At 44.3% G+C, this 17,278-nt stretch overlaps 2 protein-coding genes across 4 annotated transcripts in view; one reads left to right on the top strand and one right to left on the bottom strand.

Annotated features, from left to right (window-relative positions):
* The window catches only part of LOC119396089 (cathepsin L-like), a 543,104-nt gene that overhangs the window by 62,765 nt on the left and 463,061 nt on the right, over nt 1-17,278 (bottom strand). Inside the window, exon 1 of one of the 2 annotated variants that reach the window (XM_049416904.1) lies at nt 2,526-2,531. The exons of the other annotated variant lie outside the window; for it this stretch is intronic. The gene's annotated coding sequence lies outside the window, so the exon portion shown is untranslated. Of the gene's footprint in view, nt 1-2,525; nt 2,532-17,278 lie in introns of those variants that run through there. 2 annotated transcript variants of the gene reach the window in all.
* LOC119396090 (zinc finger protein 836) lies at nt 3,430-6,633 on the top strand. Of its 2 annotated transcripts, none has more exons than XM_037663174.2 (2): nt 3,430-3,490; nt 4,599-6,633. In XM_037663174.2, exon 2 carries the CDS (start codon nt 4,633-4,635, stop codon nt 6,220-6,222), a length of 1,590 nt encoding a protein of 529 aa, XP_037519102.1. In that variant the 5' UTR covers nt 3,430-3,490; nt 4,599-4,632; the 3' UTR covers nt 6,223-6,633. The 2 variants fall into 2 exon arrangements, with proteins under 2 accessions (XP_037519102.1, XP_049272859.1); XM_049416902.1 differs by lacking the exon at nt 3,430-3,490 and having other exon boundaries at nt 4,428-5,421; nt 5,590-6,633.

The raw sequence follows: 17,278 nt of genomic DNA on the forward strand, positions 1-17,278 counted from the left end.
CTTATTTGCTTTTCTTCTTGTTCGATCTTCACAGGCTGCTGTCCACTTGTCTGCTCTGGACAGTGGCTCATGAAATTGTCAGCACGATTGCAAAGGTCGCACCAGTGCTAAAACGTATTAATTTAAGCAAGCGATGTGGCTTTATTAAAAGTGTGGCACGCATATAATGGAAGATCTTTCTATGAGAATATGAAAGCGATTCATTCGCTTTCCACAGATCTTGCAGTTATGAGATTGTGTAATATTAAATATCTGAGAAAGTGAAAAGGAGTCTTTCAGTTTCTCAAGATTTTGAAAGTCTGAGTTACTGCAATATTCCGCGAAATCCGTAAAAGTGAGGGCAAGTCTTTCACTTTCTGAAGATCTTACACGCTCAATTGAGACCATTAAAAAAAAAAAAAACCCTGCAAGATCTGAGAACGTGAAAGATTACTTCTCACTTTCTTATAATCTTGAGAACCTGAGACTGTGCGAGATCCTGCAAGATCTCGGAAAGCGAAAATGAGTTTTCAAGAAACTGCGCTCTGAGTTCCTACCAGCTCTTGCGGTGCCCGAGAACCTGAAGGAGAATCTATCACTAAAGATATTCCAAATATGAGACTGCGGAGTAACCTTCCGGTCTGAGAAAGATCATGCGTGATCTGAGAAAATGAAAGTGAATATCTGATCTTCGTAATATCTTTCCAATTCAAAGGTTGTGTGAGATGCGAGCTTCAAAATCTCAGACAGTGAAAGCAAATTTTCAGAATCATGAAAGTCTGAAATTCTGCGTGCTCCTGACTCCTGCGCGTGACCCAAGAAAGTGAAAGCAAACTTTTCATTTTCTGAATATATTTTTTTATATCCTGCAAGATCTGGGGAAGTCAAAGCGAATCTTTTCATTTTCTTCAAGTCTTGCAGGTCAGAGGTTGTGCAAGATATTGAAAAGCATATCTGTTCAAGATAGTAAATTGTCAAGATCGTTAAAATCTGAGATCCTGCAAGTCCTGTGGGATCTCAGCCATTAAAAGCAAATCTCTCCCTTTCCTAAGATCCTCCAAATCTGAGAGCCTGCACGATCCTGTGAATTCTGTAAGATGTTGCAAGTCTTACAAAATCGTGCAACATGTGAGAATCTCAATGCTTTCAAAATCCCGAAAGCCTTCGGTCCTGCATTTTCCCGATAACTTTCAGAAAAAAGAGAACTTTAATTTTTTTTTTCTATATTTCGCACAACTTTGTAGCTTCATGAGCCCCCTATGTTTATCAACCGCTTTTTTTTTTCGTGGTATAATCAGCGCTGTCACAAACATAATTTCAGTGTTTCTATGCCAAAATCATTGCGTTTTAATATTTTGCAATGATAAATATTATTTCACGCTGTGTTTGTAGGTGTTTCGCTTACACCATATCTCAGTGAGGTGCCCATGATTATATTGTACATTTATTAAGATTATGCCACCGGATTGCCGTTCCCCTTAAAATAAGAAATATTTAGAAGTTTTGGTGAATAAAAAAAAAGTTTATTTACCTCTACAAGCCATGAGTTGGGCTGTTACCATAGGAATTCCTTCGCATGCCCAGGCTGTTGAATAGCCCGAGTTTCTTTCTTTCTTTCTTTCTTTCTTTCTTTCTTTCTTTCTTCCTTCCTTCCTTTCTTTCTTTCTTTCTTTCTTTCTTTCTTTCTTTCTTTCTTTCTTTCTTTCTTTCTTTCTTTCTTTCTTTCTTTCTTTCTTTCTTTCTTTCTTTCTTTCTTTCTTTCTTTCTTTTTTCGGTGATGGGATGCATAATCTTGACCCGGAAGTGGTTTCTGGGCGTACTGGTGTTGTCAAGAGTCGTTTCATTGTAGTCATGCAGAGATTTCCGAAGTAGCATGTCCTGGTTTTCCGCCGCCTGGTTACCGCGAGAGTAATTCAATTAAGTTGACCACAACACTCTTTACAGTCTTTTTATAAAGCATACATTCTTTCGTGTTTAACCTAATTACGTATGAGCTGCCATACGAAGCTGTAATATAATTAAAACATGTGACAGACTTAAGATGGCAGATTGCCTTCAAAATTGTTACTTTAACTATGCTTTTGCAACTTTCCGGGTGAATTTCTGGAAGCGATGGACTTCATATAACTAACTATGTAAGTTAGTTCTAAAACATCTATAACGATATTCCTTGTATTAATTTTGTGGCATATCTTGAAACGGTGAACATTACTTATATCTCTGCTAGACAATGCATCGAAGTCTCGAACTGGTTTCGCAAACTTTCAACTGCGACGAAATTAGCGGGGTTCACATTTAAAGCAAGGAACTATTTAACAAGTGACGCTGGTCTTGCTACTGCTTGACTTCGTGTTCTGAACTCTGTGCTAGAGTAGGTATGAGGTAGTTCATTGTTTTTTTTTTCAACTACTAGGACATTGCATAATGTCCACTTTGGTGCTTGTAAAAAAAATCCGCGTGCTACACTTTCTATCACTGCATGCATAGTGGTTCAATACCGTCAGCTTTTTCAAAACCCCGTATGACTCAATATCGAAATTTTGTACCTGTGGAAGTCCGATTATCAATTCTCTCAATATTTAAATGCCTTACTTAATAGTTGTCGTTTTTTATTTCTGCATCTTGTATTTTTGTGCCCCTGTCTGTGTACCCTGGTGTATAATTTTTGTAAGCCCGTTCCTGGTGTGGTCCGACAGCGCTATAAATGAACGGATATATAAATTAAATGAGTAAATTCTTCGAAGCTTTATGCGGAATTTGTACACATTATTCGAAGAGTTAAAGTACAGTCCAGGACAGACTGCAGTAGCGGAAAGGGCGCGGCGCATTCACGGCAAGAAAGCGCGAGCAGCCGACGCTTTTGTCGCACTAGAGCGTGGACGCCTGGCGTCGCGTAGCGGACGGTAGGGGAAAACATCACGAACGTCGTTTGGCGCACGACCAATAAAAAAAAAAAGAAAGGTGGAAACCACGACAGACTATGATTTCTCGCTTTCAAAGCCTTTTAGCAGGGCAGTAGGAAAGCAACGGCAAGTAGCGCCGTACAGCAGAACACGAAACGAAACTGTAGCATCGTATTAAATGTTTCGCGCGCAGTGCAACAATTGTGGAGAACGGTGCCGCTTCATCGTTCGGCCTGCGCGAAGGCTTAGATGCTCGAACATCTGAGAGTAGCGACGTCGGTGACATGATCTCAACGATCGCGAACGTCGACGCAGCGGCAGAGCGCAAGAAAGCGCCGAAAATAAGCCATGCAGAAAATCGATACTGTGCTTGTCAGCAACAAGCCACAGTTTCGCAGGAAGAGTCCTCAGGTTGTGAGGCTTTCCAGCGTAACGTTTCTGTCGCAAGCTGCTAGTAAACTATGTCCGGGAGCACCATAAATATAGAAGTTATTTTAATTTTAGAAAATGCTTCCGTTAAGTCGAACCAATTCTGCTCTTTTCCTTCCCGTCGGCACAGAATGCCACCAGTCCAATCGTCATCGCAGCAAGCAATATATTTTTGACTCGTAAGTGTACATAAGTAGATGAGATTCGCATTTCGTTGTATTGATATTAGAGAGCTTGAAACAGATGCTCGGCATGCGCTCGTTGTTTGCTTGGCTGGCATGGCTTGTGTGTGACGTTCGTAATAAGAGGCGCTCGCTGTGGCCCACAGTCGAGTGCGAGGCACGGCTGTAGGCGTAAAAAAAAATTCGGGCTAAAAAAAATACCCTCTTTGTTCTCTCGGCGAAATTTGTGTTTATGGATTGCATGCGGTCGTATATCGCTATGAAAACATGGATGCGGCGCATCATTTTTGAATGGGCGCCGGAGGCGGGCGCTCACGTGCGCTCGCTTGAGGCGGTTGTGGTCGCCTTGTGCGATGCCACGGGACGGGTCGCTGTGGTCACTTCGTGTGGTCAGTCATTAGCGATCTAAATTAAAATCGACGTTTAAGGACGCGCTTCCGCGCTGTTATTAATATTCGCCCGGTGTCGCATGCGGTTCGGGGCATCGTTTAGTTTCGTTTTTGGTGTACGCTCGCGTTCGGCGCGTGCACTTTGGCTTGAAAAGCAGTCATGCTGAACGGAGGCGCAGGTGCGAATGTCCATTTTGCGCCCGCGTTGGACCGTGCCTATCGACAGCCAGCAGGAAAAAGCGTTTGCTCTTGTTTCGCGGTTGGCGTTGGTTTTCTTTGCGTGCGCGATGATCTGACGTGCGTTACGCTTCTTGAAATTCGGCATTCTGCTCGAATTCGTGCTATATTTGCGAATGACATGCCTAAAAAGAAGCCCTAAGCGCGATTTTTTTTTTTTTTTTCGTGTGAGGTTTGACCACGCGACAATTGCTTCCGCCGAGTCACGGTTTAAACGTTGCCGTCCAGCTTTCGCTCAGGTAAGTGCGGTGTTGGGTATAAGTGAGACGTTCGTTTTAAACTAGTACAGCATTCCTAAAGTTGAAGTTGCCAACGCGCGATCTATCAACGCAGTCGTTTATATTAATTTCCTCCGTTTAGAAGTGTCTTGTGCGCTTCGCTTTATTACATTTAGGCTGCAAATTGTGGGGTTCATTAGCGTTTACTTTGGTTACCTCGGAGAGCCTGACGTTTCCAATTTCTATCTCCTTTACGCGCAGAAACTACCCGTAGGCTGCACGCGGCGCAGCCAGGATGACCCTGCAATACGTATGCCCCCTGTGCCCGTACGAGACCCGGGCACGGGGCATCCTTTACCGACATTTGCTCATACACACCGGTGTCAAGCCGTACTGCTGCGAGAACTGCGGCCGCCGGTACGCGCTGCCCGAAACGCTGCTCGAGCACATGGCGGCCCACCGCAGGGAGCCGCCGTACAAGTGCGGCCGATGCACCATGGCACTTGACCACTTCTCCGAGTACCTGAGGCACCAGGTGTACCACATGCTCAAGAGCATCCACCGGTGCTCCTTCTGCGGCGAGGGCTTCGTCTGGAAACAGGCCCTCAAGCACCACTCCAAGACCCACAAGGAAGGCAAACACCTCTTCCACATGTTCTTCCGGAAGACCGCGGGAAGGCGGACGTCGACTCGGTACCAGGACGAGAACGACATGCCCCTGGACCTCAAGATGAAAGTACCCGTCCAGTCAGGCAAGGGCTCTCGGGATTGCCCTGGGGAAATGAAAACCGGTAATGGCTTGAGCAGGCTTGGCGAGCAGGATAGGTCATCCGGCTACAGTCAGCAGCAATCCCTGCAACCGCCTCCGTTTGGCAACCTCCTCACGCCGGGTGGCCCGTCGCTTCTCGACAGCTACTTCAAGTTCTACATGTACCCACACCTTGGTGCACCCCTACCTTACCAAAATGGTGCAAGCCTGCTATCGCCCGTGTTGCGTGCTTCACCCAACGGTCACGAGGACGAGGACATGCTGATGGAGTCGGGCCTCTACATCTGCCGGGTTTGCGGCTGGCAGTTCACCAAGGTGAGCCACCTAACGGCCCACATGTACATCCACACTGGTCGCAGGCTTCACAACTGCGACGTCTGCGGCAAGAACTTCACCCGCAAGGGCTCTCTGAAGCTGCACCGACTGCAGCACCACGAGACAAAGCCGCACCAGTGTGACATCTGCCACAAAACCTTCTTGCAGGCTCGCTACCTCCGTGCCCACCTGCTAGTCCACCGCCGGCAAGATGCCACCTCAAGACCTCCGGAGCCAGAGCCCGTGCCCAAGCGCCTGGATGTGCCCGTGGTATCGCCAGTGTTCCAGGCTTCCTTCCAGAGCATGCTTCACACTCCAGACGCGGGGCCGACGGAACCGGAGACTGCAGAGTCTCCCGAGTCGTCCGGCAATGCGTCGTCGTCCGCTCATCGGTGCCCGATTTGCCAGAAGGGCTTCTCGCAGCCGTACAAGCTGCGGCGCCATCTGGTGATTCACGCCAGCCCCCGCATCCACCAGTGCAACATCTGCCAGAAGGTGCTGCCCTCGGTGACGGAGCTGCGGAGCCACAAGAAGCTGCATGGCCGAGCCAGGCAGCACTGCTGCGAGTACTGCAAGAAGGACTTCTCGTGCTCGTCCACACTGCGGCGCCACGTGCGCATTCACACGGGCGAGAAGCCCTACCAGTGTGAGGTGTGCCTCAAGCGCTTCTCGGACCTGTCCAACAAGAACTGCCACATGCGCACGCACACGGGTGAGAAGCCACACCGTTGCCAGGTGTGTGGCATGCGGTTCTCCCTCAAAAATGCCCTCAGCTGCCACATGCGAAACCACATGGTCTGAGTGGGGCCACTTTTGACATAGGCAAAGGCCTTGTCGCACCCACTGTTCACATTCTACTACTCGAAGCCAGTAGCAGTGCAGCAGTGCTGTACCATGTAAATGCTTTCACTCATAGCAGCTTGCAAAGATCATTTAACGATGAGCTTTTCTTCTGCTTGCTGGCCAGGGCAGCCCAGAAAAAAAGAAGTATCTGTCGGTTCAACACTCAAACGTAGAACCTTTCTTTCTGTAATGCCAACAGGTACAAGATTCTTGTGATTATAAGGCATTTTATTTTCAAGATGGATTGGTTTCAAAATCCATAGCTGAAACTAAGCATGGCAGTCAGTTCTGCAGAGGTTCTCAAGGCAGAGGATGGTTAATGAAAAGTAATACTGACGTTCATCCATTGGTTGCACGAAGCTAACAAGGAAACCATAACCGAAGATAACAGGGAAACCATATCTCATAAAGAAAGCTTCACAATCGAAGATGGTTGTCCTGGTATAGGATGTCTTCCTGCATGAGTTGAATCTAAGCGTCAAATGCCATTTACACTTCACTACGCACACACATACTACAGTTTTATACCACAGTCATGCGGTATAAATAATGCGATATATAAAAGGCCAAATAGCAAAATGGCATAAAATGCACACAGTCCTAGGAAAACATCTTTGCATTCAGCTTCTCAATGTGCTCAACCTTCTTTTAATTTTTTTTTCTCTCTCTCTCTGCTGCTTCGTTGTAATTAAAAACACCTTTAAAGGGAGTGACAGCCGGCCAGAATGTATCACAAGACACTGGTAGAAGTGCGAAAACTGTAAATTATAGTGACATAATCGAGCATTTTTTTCGTGATATGAATAGGATTTGTATATTTAAATTGAATTTGAATGTTACAAAAATCGGCACGTTGCATCGCCTGGTGACAAGCCTTGGTACTGTGCTAATGAGTCGTTTGTAGGCTTGTGCGAATAGTAAATTTTAGGTTCGAAGCAAATAGAGATTTGGTCAAATAATTTTGAATCGAATTCGGATAGTGTATATATCACATATTATAAAGAAAAATGAGCATATTTATCATGACCTAACTAACCTCCACAATATTTCTCTTAAGTTGAAACAAGGCATGTGCAAATGTCATTATTTTTGGTTCAAAGGAAGTGGAAGCAACTTTGAAAAGTAGCAGGATTTGACTTTCGGTAGAATGCGAGTGATAATCTGTAAAAGATGTTATGTTTTAAAATTTACTATACCTAGAGCATATAAGCCAGTATAACAAGCTTTTAAACTGAAGAAATGATGAATCGATTTGAGGGTAATATGCTCATTTAACCTTGAAGGTGAGGCTTCGCGGTAGTGTGGATTTTCACTGGAAATGTGTATTGAAGGCATAGCACCCCTCTACTGCAGTGAAACCACCTTTACGAGGGTGTTACATGCGGACTAATATACACCTATTCATTAATTTCGAATACTTCGAAATTTCGAATAATATAAATTCGAATCGAAGCGAATTCGAATACTGTAATATTTGTTGGAATAATCGAAGTGCTTGAATATTCGCACAAGCCTAGTCGTTTGGATTGCTGTGCGTAGTCTGCCGTTATTTAGGCACCCCTCAATTCACGCTTAAAGTTACAATTTGTATATTTTACAGCACCGCTGCTTTATTTTATGCGTATTACGAAGTGAAAGGAATTGACGCTGAGAAATGGCGCTGCTTTTTCAGCAACAAATGGAGCCATGTCGAGCCACGGCGCATGCACACAGCGTGCACGCATGCGCAGCAAACTGCAGCGCAAAAACACGAACTTCAATCGCGCTCACGTGCCACTGTTTGCAGCATGTGCTGCGTGCACGACTTCATTGGCAATGCAGGTAGAAAAATTGTGATAAAAAAACGTTTTACAGTGTTTTCCGCATTACCACTCCATGAGTAGGCACACTGACCAGTAAGCTTTTCGTTGCACTAAAGAAAAGAGGTGCCGTAAGAATTGGTTATCAGTCTCTTTAAAGGTATCAGGAACCACCCCTTGGGCTTGTTGAGAAAACGCCGCCTGTGGATAGCAGACACTGCTACGAGCATCTCAGCCATATTTCACACTCGTGCATGGCAAGGGGTTCTTACAAGCGGAGTGTGAAGTTGCCATTTTCCCAAGCGCCCTCTTTTGAAACAGAGGCACGTCCTCACTTGCTTCAGAGCTGCCGGCACCCGTTGTTTCACGTTGAGCAGCAGGTAGCATGCTGTTGGCCAATAGCTGACATAAATCAAGTTCATTGTTTGGATCCGATTCGCTTCTTGCTACGGGGTGCTGCTGCGTGCCGGCGCAATGCTTGGCTCTTCTAATATTACACAGTGAGTTACACTTGCGCCCAAAAGATAACGGGAGAAAGCAATCGTGTTTAGCCGCATGCACCGACGCAGTTTGTTTCCCTCGTGCCACCCCTCCGTGCTTAGCTTCCAGCGCGCTCGTTGGGATGAGAGAAGAGAGAAAGCAGTTAACGTAATGACAAACCCCTGCAAAACCGCTTGTTCTTGACGGATTCGCGAAATTTTTGCAACAATCGATTTGTGATTCAATAAACTTCGATACAGAGGTCATTTGATGATTAGTTGGAAAAGTGGTTCATGACCCTTTTAAGCGCATGGCATCGTTATGACAACCGTTGTGGAGCAGAGTTTTGCAACGGAATTCACGCGTCGGAAATATAGTGAGTCATGCCAACACATTTTTGTTGCGCCACCCTTGTGCGATGACGTTGCAATAAACGGTGTTGAGCTGCTGTCAATGTGGTGAGCTCTGAGGGGGCAGGGGAGACTCTTCTTTAACTGCAACCGACATTAAGGTTTAACATGCTGTGATGCCTCACAATTTTCGTATTTTAGTGCTTTAAAACACTTACTTGGTCTGCTTTTGATGCCTGGCTGTTCATGAACCCTAGAAAGCATAGCAAACATTTTAAAACGCTCTGCCAACATTATGAGGAAGTTGCCTGTGCAGACTGCTCATAGCAGTCGTAGCAAGCATTGGTAGACAAGCAGTGCTGCTATGGGAGCTGTCCGGCTTGCATTGGTCACCTCTTGCACGCTGACATCACATGAGAAATGGTTGCGATGATACAAAATAATAATTCAGTGGGTGCACATGAACTTACAAAAGCAAATTTGGGTTCACCGCTGCCGCTAATCCCATGAGACAACTGAAAGTGGCGCCTCCCAATTGGCTTGGGCAGATCATCGCGCACTTGACGCTTCCAGCAGCGGGCAACAATATATGGACGCCATGCATCCTAATACTTGATGCCAGCCGTGAAGCCGTGAAGTTCGCCACGTGGACGCCAAAATTCGCACCATGAAGGCCGAACTTTAGAGAGGCATAGGTTGTCAGCATACACATGTTGTTTACGAAATACAGGTGAGACAGGCGAGGGCAGTATTGCTGATGACAGTTTATGTAACCGTTTTGAACCAAAATGTGCTACTGATGTTTTCATTGGAAAATCCGCAGCCATTATACTTATGCGAGTATTTGCTGCCTCCAATACCTTCATATTGGCGGATAATCAGCACTTATGGTATCTTTGGATAATTGTCTCTTTAGTGGTCTAAAGCATTCCCGATAGGCCTGTCTTGTTCAGATGTTTGAAAAGGAGTGCTTCGTCTACATAGCAATGGTCCTTCCGAATGCCTACTCCAGGTCTGCACTCCGAGAGGCGACCCCACATGAACAGTCGGAGCAGCAGAGAAATCTGATTGGCTTCCAGTCACTTGACCCCACCCACTCCCATGGTTGCGCTCGCTGTGGGCAACTCTTGCTATTTTCATGGCGACGATTACAATTCTTGCATCATCACTATTGCCACCATGTTTTCCATATCAACCAAACCCTCTGATATTGGAAAGCTCCTGTCAAGTTGGGTATAGGACATTTGCAGCTGCACTGTGTGAAAGCATTTGTGGTGAGGTGTGCTGGGCTTCCAAGAGCATTGGTCTAGAAAAAAAAAAAAGAAACTACAGGTGTGCGAGAAGTGATGATTGATGTGTGTGTTGCAGTCCCACACCTGTGGTAAGGGAGTATGCATACATGTCAGTGCTCTATATGAGTGGTACAGCCTCAATATTCGTTTTTCGTGTACCTGAAGAAGGTTGCAAGACATACAGCTCTTTTATCTCACCCTTTTATAGTGTGTCACCCCCCACCCCCCTCTTTTCTTGAGCTTTCCTTTTTCTTGCCCTGTGGGGGTTTCTTGTGTTTTGTTTTGCTGGTTTATATTTTCTTGTATTCAGGCATTGACTGCCACTTCTGACGCTCGAGTAACTTATGTGGCCAGGTAACACGTGTTAGAAGAGTGCTGAAGAGGGAATATGCAGAAGATGCTATGTAGCACTTCATCCTATCTTCTGTGCCATTTGTTTCCTCTTGAAAGCAATTGTCAACAGCATGCACGACCTTTACCGTTGGTGCACGGTGGCTCATCAACTGTGCAGCCTTTCGTTTTCTGTCTTCAAGCTGTCGCTCAATACAATCTTGGCTAACGTCTAGTGTGTTTCATCATTTCAGAAACATTGTATTTGCGTTGTGCATGCTGTGGCTTTGCACTCGCTTTGATTTGTCTCTCCACTGTTGGAATGACAGCAGCTGAAAATGCTCATTTTTTTTTAATGGTAAGCCCCACATTAGCTTTGTTGTGTTACAGCAAAGCGTGCGAACTAGCTGTAGCCAGCTGTCACACGGGTGCCATCTCGCATGATTTCTTTTGTGCCAGTCTCAATGTAGGCATGAGTGCGCTTATACTACGTTAAATTTCTATACCCGTGCTGGCACAAAGGCAGTCTACATTATAATCTAGTTTGCTGGATCAACACAGTCTTAAACCTGGTGTTTCTTTTCAATTAGCCACGGTCACCGAGCACAGTCGCCACCTCTAAAGTTGTCGTGATTTATTGATGCAGAACAGGAAGGTAGTGCGCCTGTATGATATGAGCCACGGGCTGCTTGTGCCAATGGTTTCGGCTCACACCTTTGGCAAGTTGATCTTTTCATCCACTTTCACTTCTTTTTTTCTTATTAGTGCTTCATATTTATGCAGCATAACGCAAGTATAGCAGAATTGAAAGTTAGGCCAATTGGTATGGTAACATATTTGATGCAGAGCGAAGAGACACGACAGGGAACCTGTCATGTGTTCCGCACTGTTATCTGTCTTCTTGCACTACGTCAAATATCATAGCATAATTCCTCCTGCGCTTTCTCTCGCTTTATTGTCTCCTCGATTGAACATATGACAAATGAAAGGCTTCAAACAAGGTCACCTGAACGCCTGCAGACATGAAATAAACGCTGTTATTTGCAAATACATTTTCACAATATTAAACATCGTCGAGGTAAATATGACATGCAAGGAGCTTATGAAAAAATCTTGGAAGTTTTCTTTCTTTTTCTTTACTAACCGAACATTTTCTAATAAATAAATTGGAATAGGGTTTTTCAAAAGAATTCAAGAGCATGAACTAACCTAGGTCTTTTTACTATGTTTTTAATGCATTAGATGAGTTTTCTGTTTTGTTCTGGAATCAAGTGAACTTGAGTCTGTGGCACGATTTTAATCCGAGTGTTCTGTCCTGGTGAAAGTGTCAGTTTGCGCTTTTATGCAATGTGCTTTATGCATGTGTTTCTCAACTCGGTGACACTGTGATGCAAATACTCTGAGGCATTCAGCTACTGTGCAGCCATCTATGATGATCGTTGCAGAGCTGCATGCGCTTTGCACTTTTGGGATGGGCATGCAGACTACCAAGAACAGGGCCTCACTGCGCAAGCAAATCCCAAAAGTCTAACAAATGATCAATAGTTCTCTTATCATTGGAATGGTCATACAGACTTCATTGTGAAGTTTTTAATCAACTAGGAAGTTTGTTCTTTAGGTCCATGATACCTGGACATCAAAGGCTGGTCTCTCTTCTTTTTCCTTACATTTAATGAGCTTGTTATGCAGTATATTAAGTTTGGAATACTGTGTGCGCGTGCCGGTGAAGGTGACCTATCATTGAGGGTGCTTACTTTTTTCACTGTTATGATATTTGTAACATATAGTTTGTAAACCTTGGCCGGTTTGGTTGTGTTTTCTCCTTGTTTCGAGGAGTGTGCATAGACCCTTGCGTTCAGTCTTAGTGATGCCGCTTCATCTTTGTTTAGTCGTGTTTCATGAAGAGGCGTGTGCGGTGTCTTGAGATATATTTTTGCTGAGTCTTATGCTTGGGGTGCACGTTAAAGATACTCATCGAGCAATGCTTCAACCAGCGAATATTGCAAGCTTGCTTGGAAACAGGGTTTCTCGCTGTGTTTTGATCTCTTCGTTTTGTTCGATGTGCCGAGTGTGTACATCTTAAAGGAAAGTGTTCTGTGGGTCATAGTCTGCATTCTTCGCTTTCGGTTTGCCTGTTGAAAGGGGCACCTATGTTGGCATGTGTATGAGTGCGCGCTTTAGTCTTGTAGTGGCTGTCCTGCGTCCTTTGAGTTTCTGTAATCTTTAAAGCTTTCACGCTAAACTATGTGTTTTTGGAAGTGATGACTTAAACCAAATGTAAAGGGGAGCAGAAGATATTCCAGCACTCTCCGAGGCTGTCTAAAATTATCAGTTAAATGTGGGAGTTTTAATAAGTTGCATCACAAATCTACAGTCGATGCATTACTGGTGTCGATGTCAACAGCTGTGGAATAACTCTAGAGAAATAAGTTTTACTCGAGCATTCGTGCATTTCAGGCCCCTCTGGAATGCAGACGTAGCAGCTGCATGTCTTTGTAGGATGTTACGATAAGCAGATAAATTTAAGTATGAGCTTTAAACTTTTGTTGGTGACTGTGCACTTGCAGAGACTCGTGACCAGTAGCTTCACCTTAGCCAAGAGAAGTTGCTTGCTACTTGCAAGAGAAGTGCTTGCGTAACTGCCTATACTTGCTTAACCCCTGCTTAATTTTGATTATTATTATTATTATTATTATTTAATCATGATAAAGGCACCGTCACTGTTATGGCCTTTCTATTTGCATGTTGACTTTCATATCGTAGTATCCACTGGCCTCGGGTATTTCACCAGTCATTGCGTGTTGTAAGACTGGGTGAGGCATGTGGCACGGAGGGTTACGCTCCAGTGCTGATGGTGTCACACTTCGACGAATGACTGTTGTTTCTCTGGAAACCCACTATGCAGCCGCGAGACAAGGGTGAAAAAAAGAAACGCATTGTATCCAGCTGCCTGTGCCCGCATCTCCTCTGCGGGCCTGGCTTGTGTAAAAATAACTGTTTCAAACGTCTCGAACTTGTACACATTGTATATAAAGAAGCCGCGAAGAATCCAGCAACGCGCTGCATTTAAAAATAAGAAACTGTTGTGTGCCCAGTGATGGCGCCAAAGTCTTCTGCTACCTCAGCTGATTGTTGTCGTCCTTTCGTAGCAAGCAGCTTAAAACGGCTGTTGTAGAAGCAAGTTACTCTTTCTCTCTCTCGTGATCCAAGGTATGTGTTGTTTCTTTGTTTCTTTTACTTTTTATTGAGAAGTTGGGTTTTCTGTGTGTGTGTGTATGTGTGTGTGTGCTCTTTCTGTTGCGTGGTTGGTACCCCTTGCCAACTATGTAGTGTGGCAGCGTCATAAGGCATTGTATTGAACTAGTGATAAAGGGCATTGCTTCGTTTGGGTATTATGTTGTGAAACTCTGCTTTCTTGCGTTTTTCACGCTGTTCTTTGTCTGCATACGGCTGTCACTTAGTCACTGCATGGCTGTCGGTTAGCGGAGGTTTTAGTATTGGTTGAGCTGGGCAAAAGCTTTGTGACGGTCTTTGGAACTGTGGTGAATTTTCTCGTTTCTTTTTATGCCTGTTCATCGTCCACAATCAGGAAATTTTCTCCGTCTCAGTTACCACAAAATGTTTAAGAGAACAGAAGAAGGCCACGCGCTAGTAATAGATGAATTTGTTTTGCGAAACGCTCATTACGAGACTACCGAGGCCCCTTGATTGTCTGAAAGGTTAATGTTGAAATTATTTGCTTCCGAACACTGTGCAACTGTTGGCCTGACTCATGTTTTTCTCAATTTTGCTAATGTTACTTACTATAATGTTGTACTTTAACTCCGGAGAGTGTATGGATGTATTTGTGCAATGTTTGCAATTCTGCTGCTTCCGCTGGTTTTGTGTAAATATAACCCGTGTTCCTTTGGAGGTCGGGAGAAAATGTCTAGCTACCTCAGGTCGTTGACCAGCCAGTACTGAAAACGTCCATATGTCGGGCCAGTATCCACCTGCCGACGTTTTAAAAGTCTCAAGAACTGATGTGCTGCATGTGTTTTTTTGGTGTTTAGCGCTTTGATATGTAGTATCAGTTTCTTGCTTACAGTGCTTACAATGTTTTTTGAAAATAGCAATGCATTCTTCTTTCACACTACTGCTTTGTTCCCACCGAATACATACACAAACTCTTCAGTCCAGGTTTTCCTGCTTCACAGCATGCAAATATTGGCTGAGACACTGACATTATGAAACAAAAAACAAGCTCAAGAACAGAAATCTTGATTTGAAGTTGTGGTAACTGTAAAGATGGACCATACATGCTGCCAGAAAACGTGCAGATATGGTTTAACTAGCATTATGCTATATGACATAACGCAGTTTTTCGTTCATGGACTACTCTTTAGAGGTAAAGAGTTGTTTTGTTGATCCGCTTAATCATCAGCTCATCGAAAACATTTGAGAGGTCTCGTTTGTTGTGTTGGTGTCACTACACGTATGCTCACAGAAAAAGTTGTTTTTGCTGCATAACACTCACGGGTGCTTTTTGGGAAGCCCGCTTATTTGAAACATCGGCAGCTTGCAGATTTTCTTTTGTGATCTCTTATTGCAATTTTGCGCTTTTGGGGGCATGCACAGCGGCGGTGTTATTGCGTTAATCTACGTGGCTACTTTTACTTCGTTTCCCATTTGTTGTGAGGAATAGTGGTGTGACATATCATTGAGCAGTGACTTTTTATAATTTTCTTTTGTTTGGTTTTTCTTGGCAAAGCGAACAAGTGTGGCGCTATAGAGCTGCTTTGAGATGTCTAAACATTTTATGTGACTCGACATCTTTTACACTTGTTTTACCATGCAACATTTATGCTTGCTTTTACTTGCTAGAGTCGTTCAAGAGTACTCTATGGGTCGTCCTTGTGAAGACAGGTTGTTTTAGAAAAAAATGCAACTATAAATGTACCGGTTAGAATATGCTCAGTGTAACATAGTGTCACCTTGAAAATAAAGCATCAAAGTAAAACATGAATGTGTCTCTGTGTACAGCATGCCTTTCTTTTGGCTGACCGTAGTACCCTGGTCATAGTACCCAGGCAATAGTACTCTAGGCAGAAAAGGGTATGCAAGGATTCCTTTTTCTAGCTTCTATTTCTTTTTTAAGGCAAAAGCCTTAGATGCTCTCAAATCTGAAAATTGATTGTCAGCATCAACACAGGTGATGCATAAAATCATGACATGATGATGTCATCAGGACATCACAGATTGCCAAAATTTGTGACGTCATTCAGTGACGTCATTACGTGACGTTGTTTGGTCAAAGGTAAGTTGACCCTGGAGGCACTGCAGAACATTGGGAGGTGCAGAAATCTCGCAGTGCCTGCGATCCCAGAGGCTGTGCAAAATGATGTAAGGCCTCAGAAGAAAAGAAGATGGTGTTCACCTTCACTTCATCTATCTTAGGTGAATGCATAGGAGACAGTGTGAATTTTATTATCCACCAGCTCGTGACCAGCTCAATGATGATGTAGTCCCCTCGGACAACTGACGAAGTGCTAACAAGGGAGAAAAGTTTGTTGCAGAAACCTCAATCTGTTTCATTGCACGAGTTGCCGCAGTGGCAGTAACAGTGAGCTTTGATTTGTACACCGGAGTCATTGATATGGGCTTTCCATTCTCTCCCATGCTCCGGCTTGCATGTTTTATGGCGGAGTAAGTCTTCACTTCTCGATTCCCTTTGGCATGTGCATCAGGTCTGACACCTTAGCACTGACAATTGTTGGTCTGGAGCAGACTCGTACACATTACATAAAGAAATGTGGCCACCAGGCACGTAGGCAAGGGGGGGGCCCGGGGGGCCCGGGCCCCCCCCCGAAATTCGTCCAGCCTTCTATATTCCCGGGCAACTTTTGTTTTATTTTTGCCATGGAAATACTTTCTTTCAAACAATTAGGCCTTGGGCCCCCCCCCGAAAAAAAATCCTGGCTACGTGCCTGGTGGCCACTTGTAATTACGTCTTCGAAAAATGCAATTGGTTACAGTGACCAATCACTGCCCCAAAAATGCCACTGAGGAATTCTGAAAAGTAATCAATTATGCTTCTATATTACTTTTTTTCAACCCTTTATACTAATGTAACAAGCTAGCCTGGATATATTGCTGTGCCTCCTGCACGCATTCGTGCGTTATCTTCTCTAACAATTGCTTTTCAAAATTTTTCATCTTTCCTTGTTTCTTTAAAAAGAAATCGGCAGCAACATTGAAAACTTGCTTGCTGGAGGGATGAGCAGTGTTGCAATGTGTGAATATGTTGCGCACAACGTTGACTCTACAATACAGTAATGATCGCATGTGGGCCCTTTGCACAGTGCAATGATTTATGTACGTGAGGAATCTTATTAAGGTGCTCCGCTACTTGCACTAGAGCCACTGAGTAGATGAAGTGGCCATTTGGTTCAGTTACCCCGCCAGTATCTGGGAGAGCATTATGGTGATGAAGCAAATGTACAGAGTGCCCTTATCAGGCCTTTGCAAGTTTGTGCGACTCCAAGGCTGCTGCTTGGCATGAGCATGGGGTTTCTGTTGTAGTTGACACCAAATTTGTGCTAAAACATTCATTGCATGTTGTAGGATCTCGCCAATAAATTACTGGTAATGTATAATTGATTTCAGGAAGAAAAGTAAATGAATTAGTCAGTGTTACTGACAAAAATGTAACAAAAACTGCCATACATAAAACTTAAAAAATGCATTACAAGTTGTCAGTTATATGTAATTTGATACGTACAAG

This window comes from Rhipicephalus sanguineus, chromosome 6 (genome assembly GCF_013339695.2).
Source record: "Rhipicephalus sanguineus isolate Rsan-2018 chromosome 6, BIME_Rsan_1.4, whole genome shotgun sequence".
NCBI classification, from domain to species: Eukaryota; Metazoa; Arthropoda; class Arachnida; order Ixodida; family Ixodidae; genus Rhipicephalus; species Rhipicephalus sanguineus.

What these genes read in the sequence shown, in the direction of transcription:
- LOC119396090 (XM_037663174.2), top strand. Translation starts at nt 4,633, where the DNA reads ATGACCCTGCAATACGTATGCCCCCTGTGCCCGTACGAGACCCGGGCA.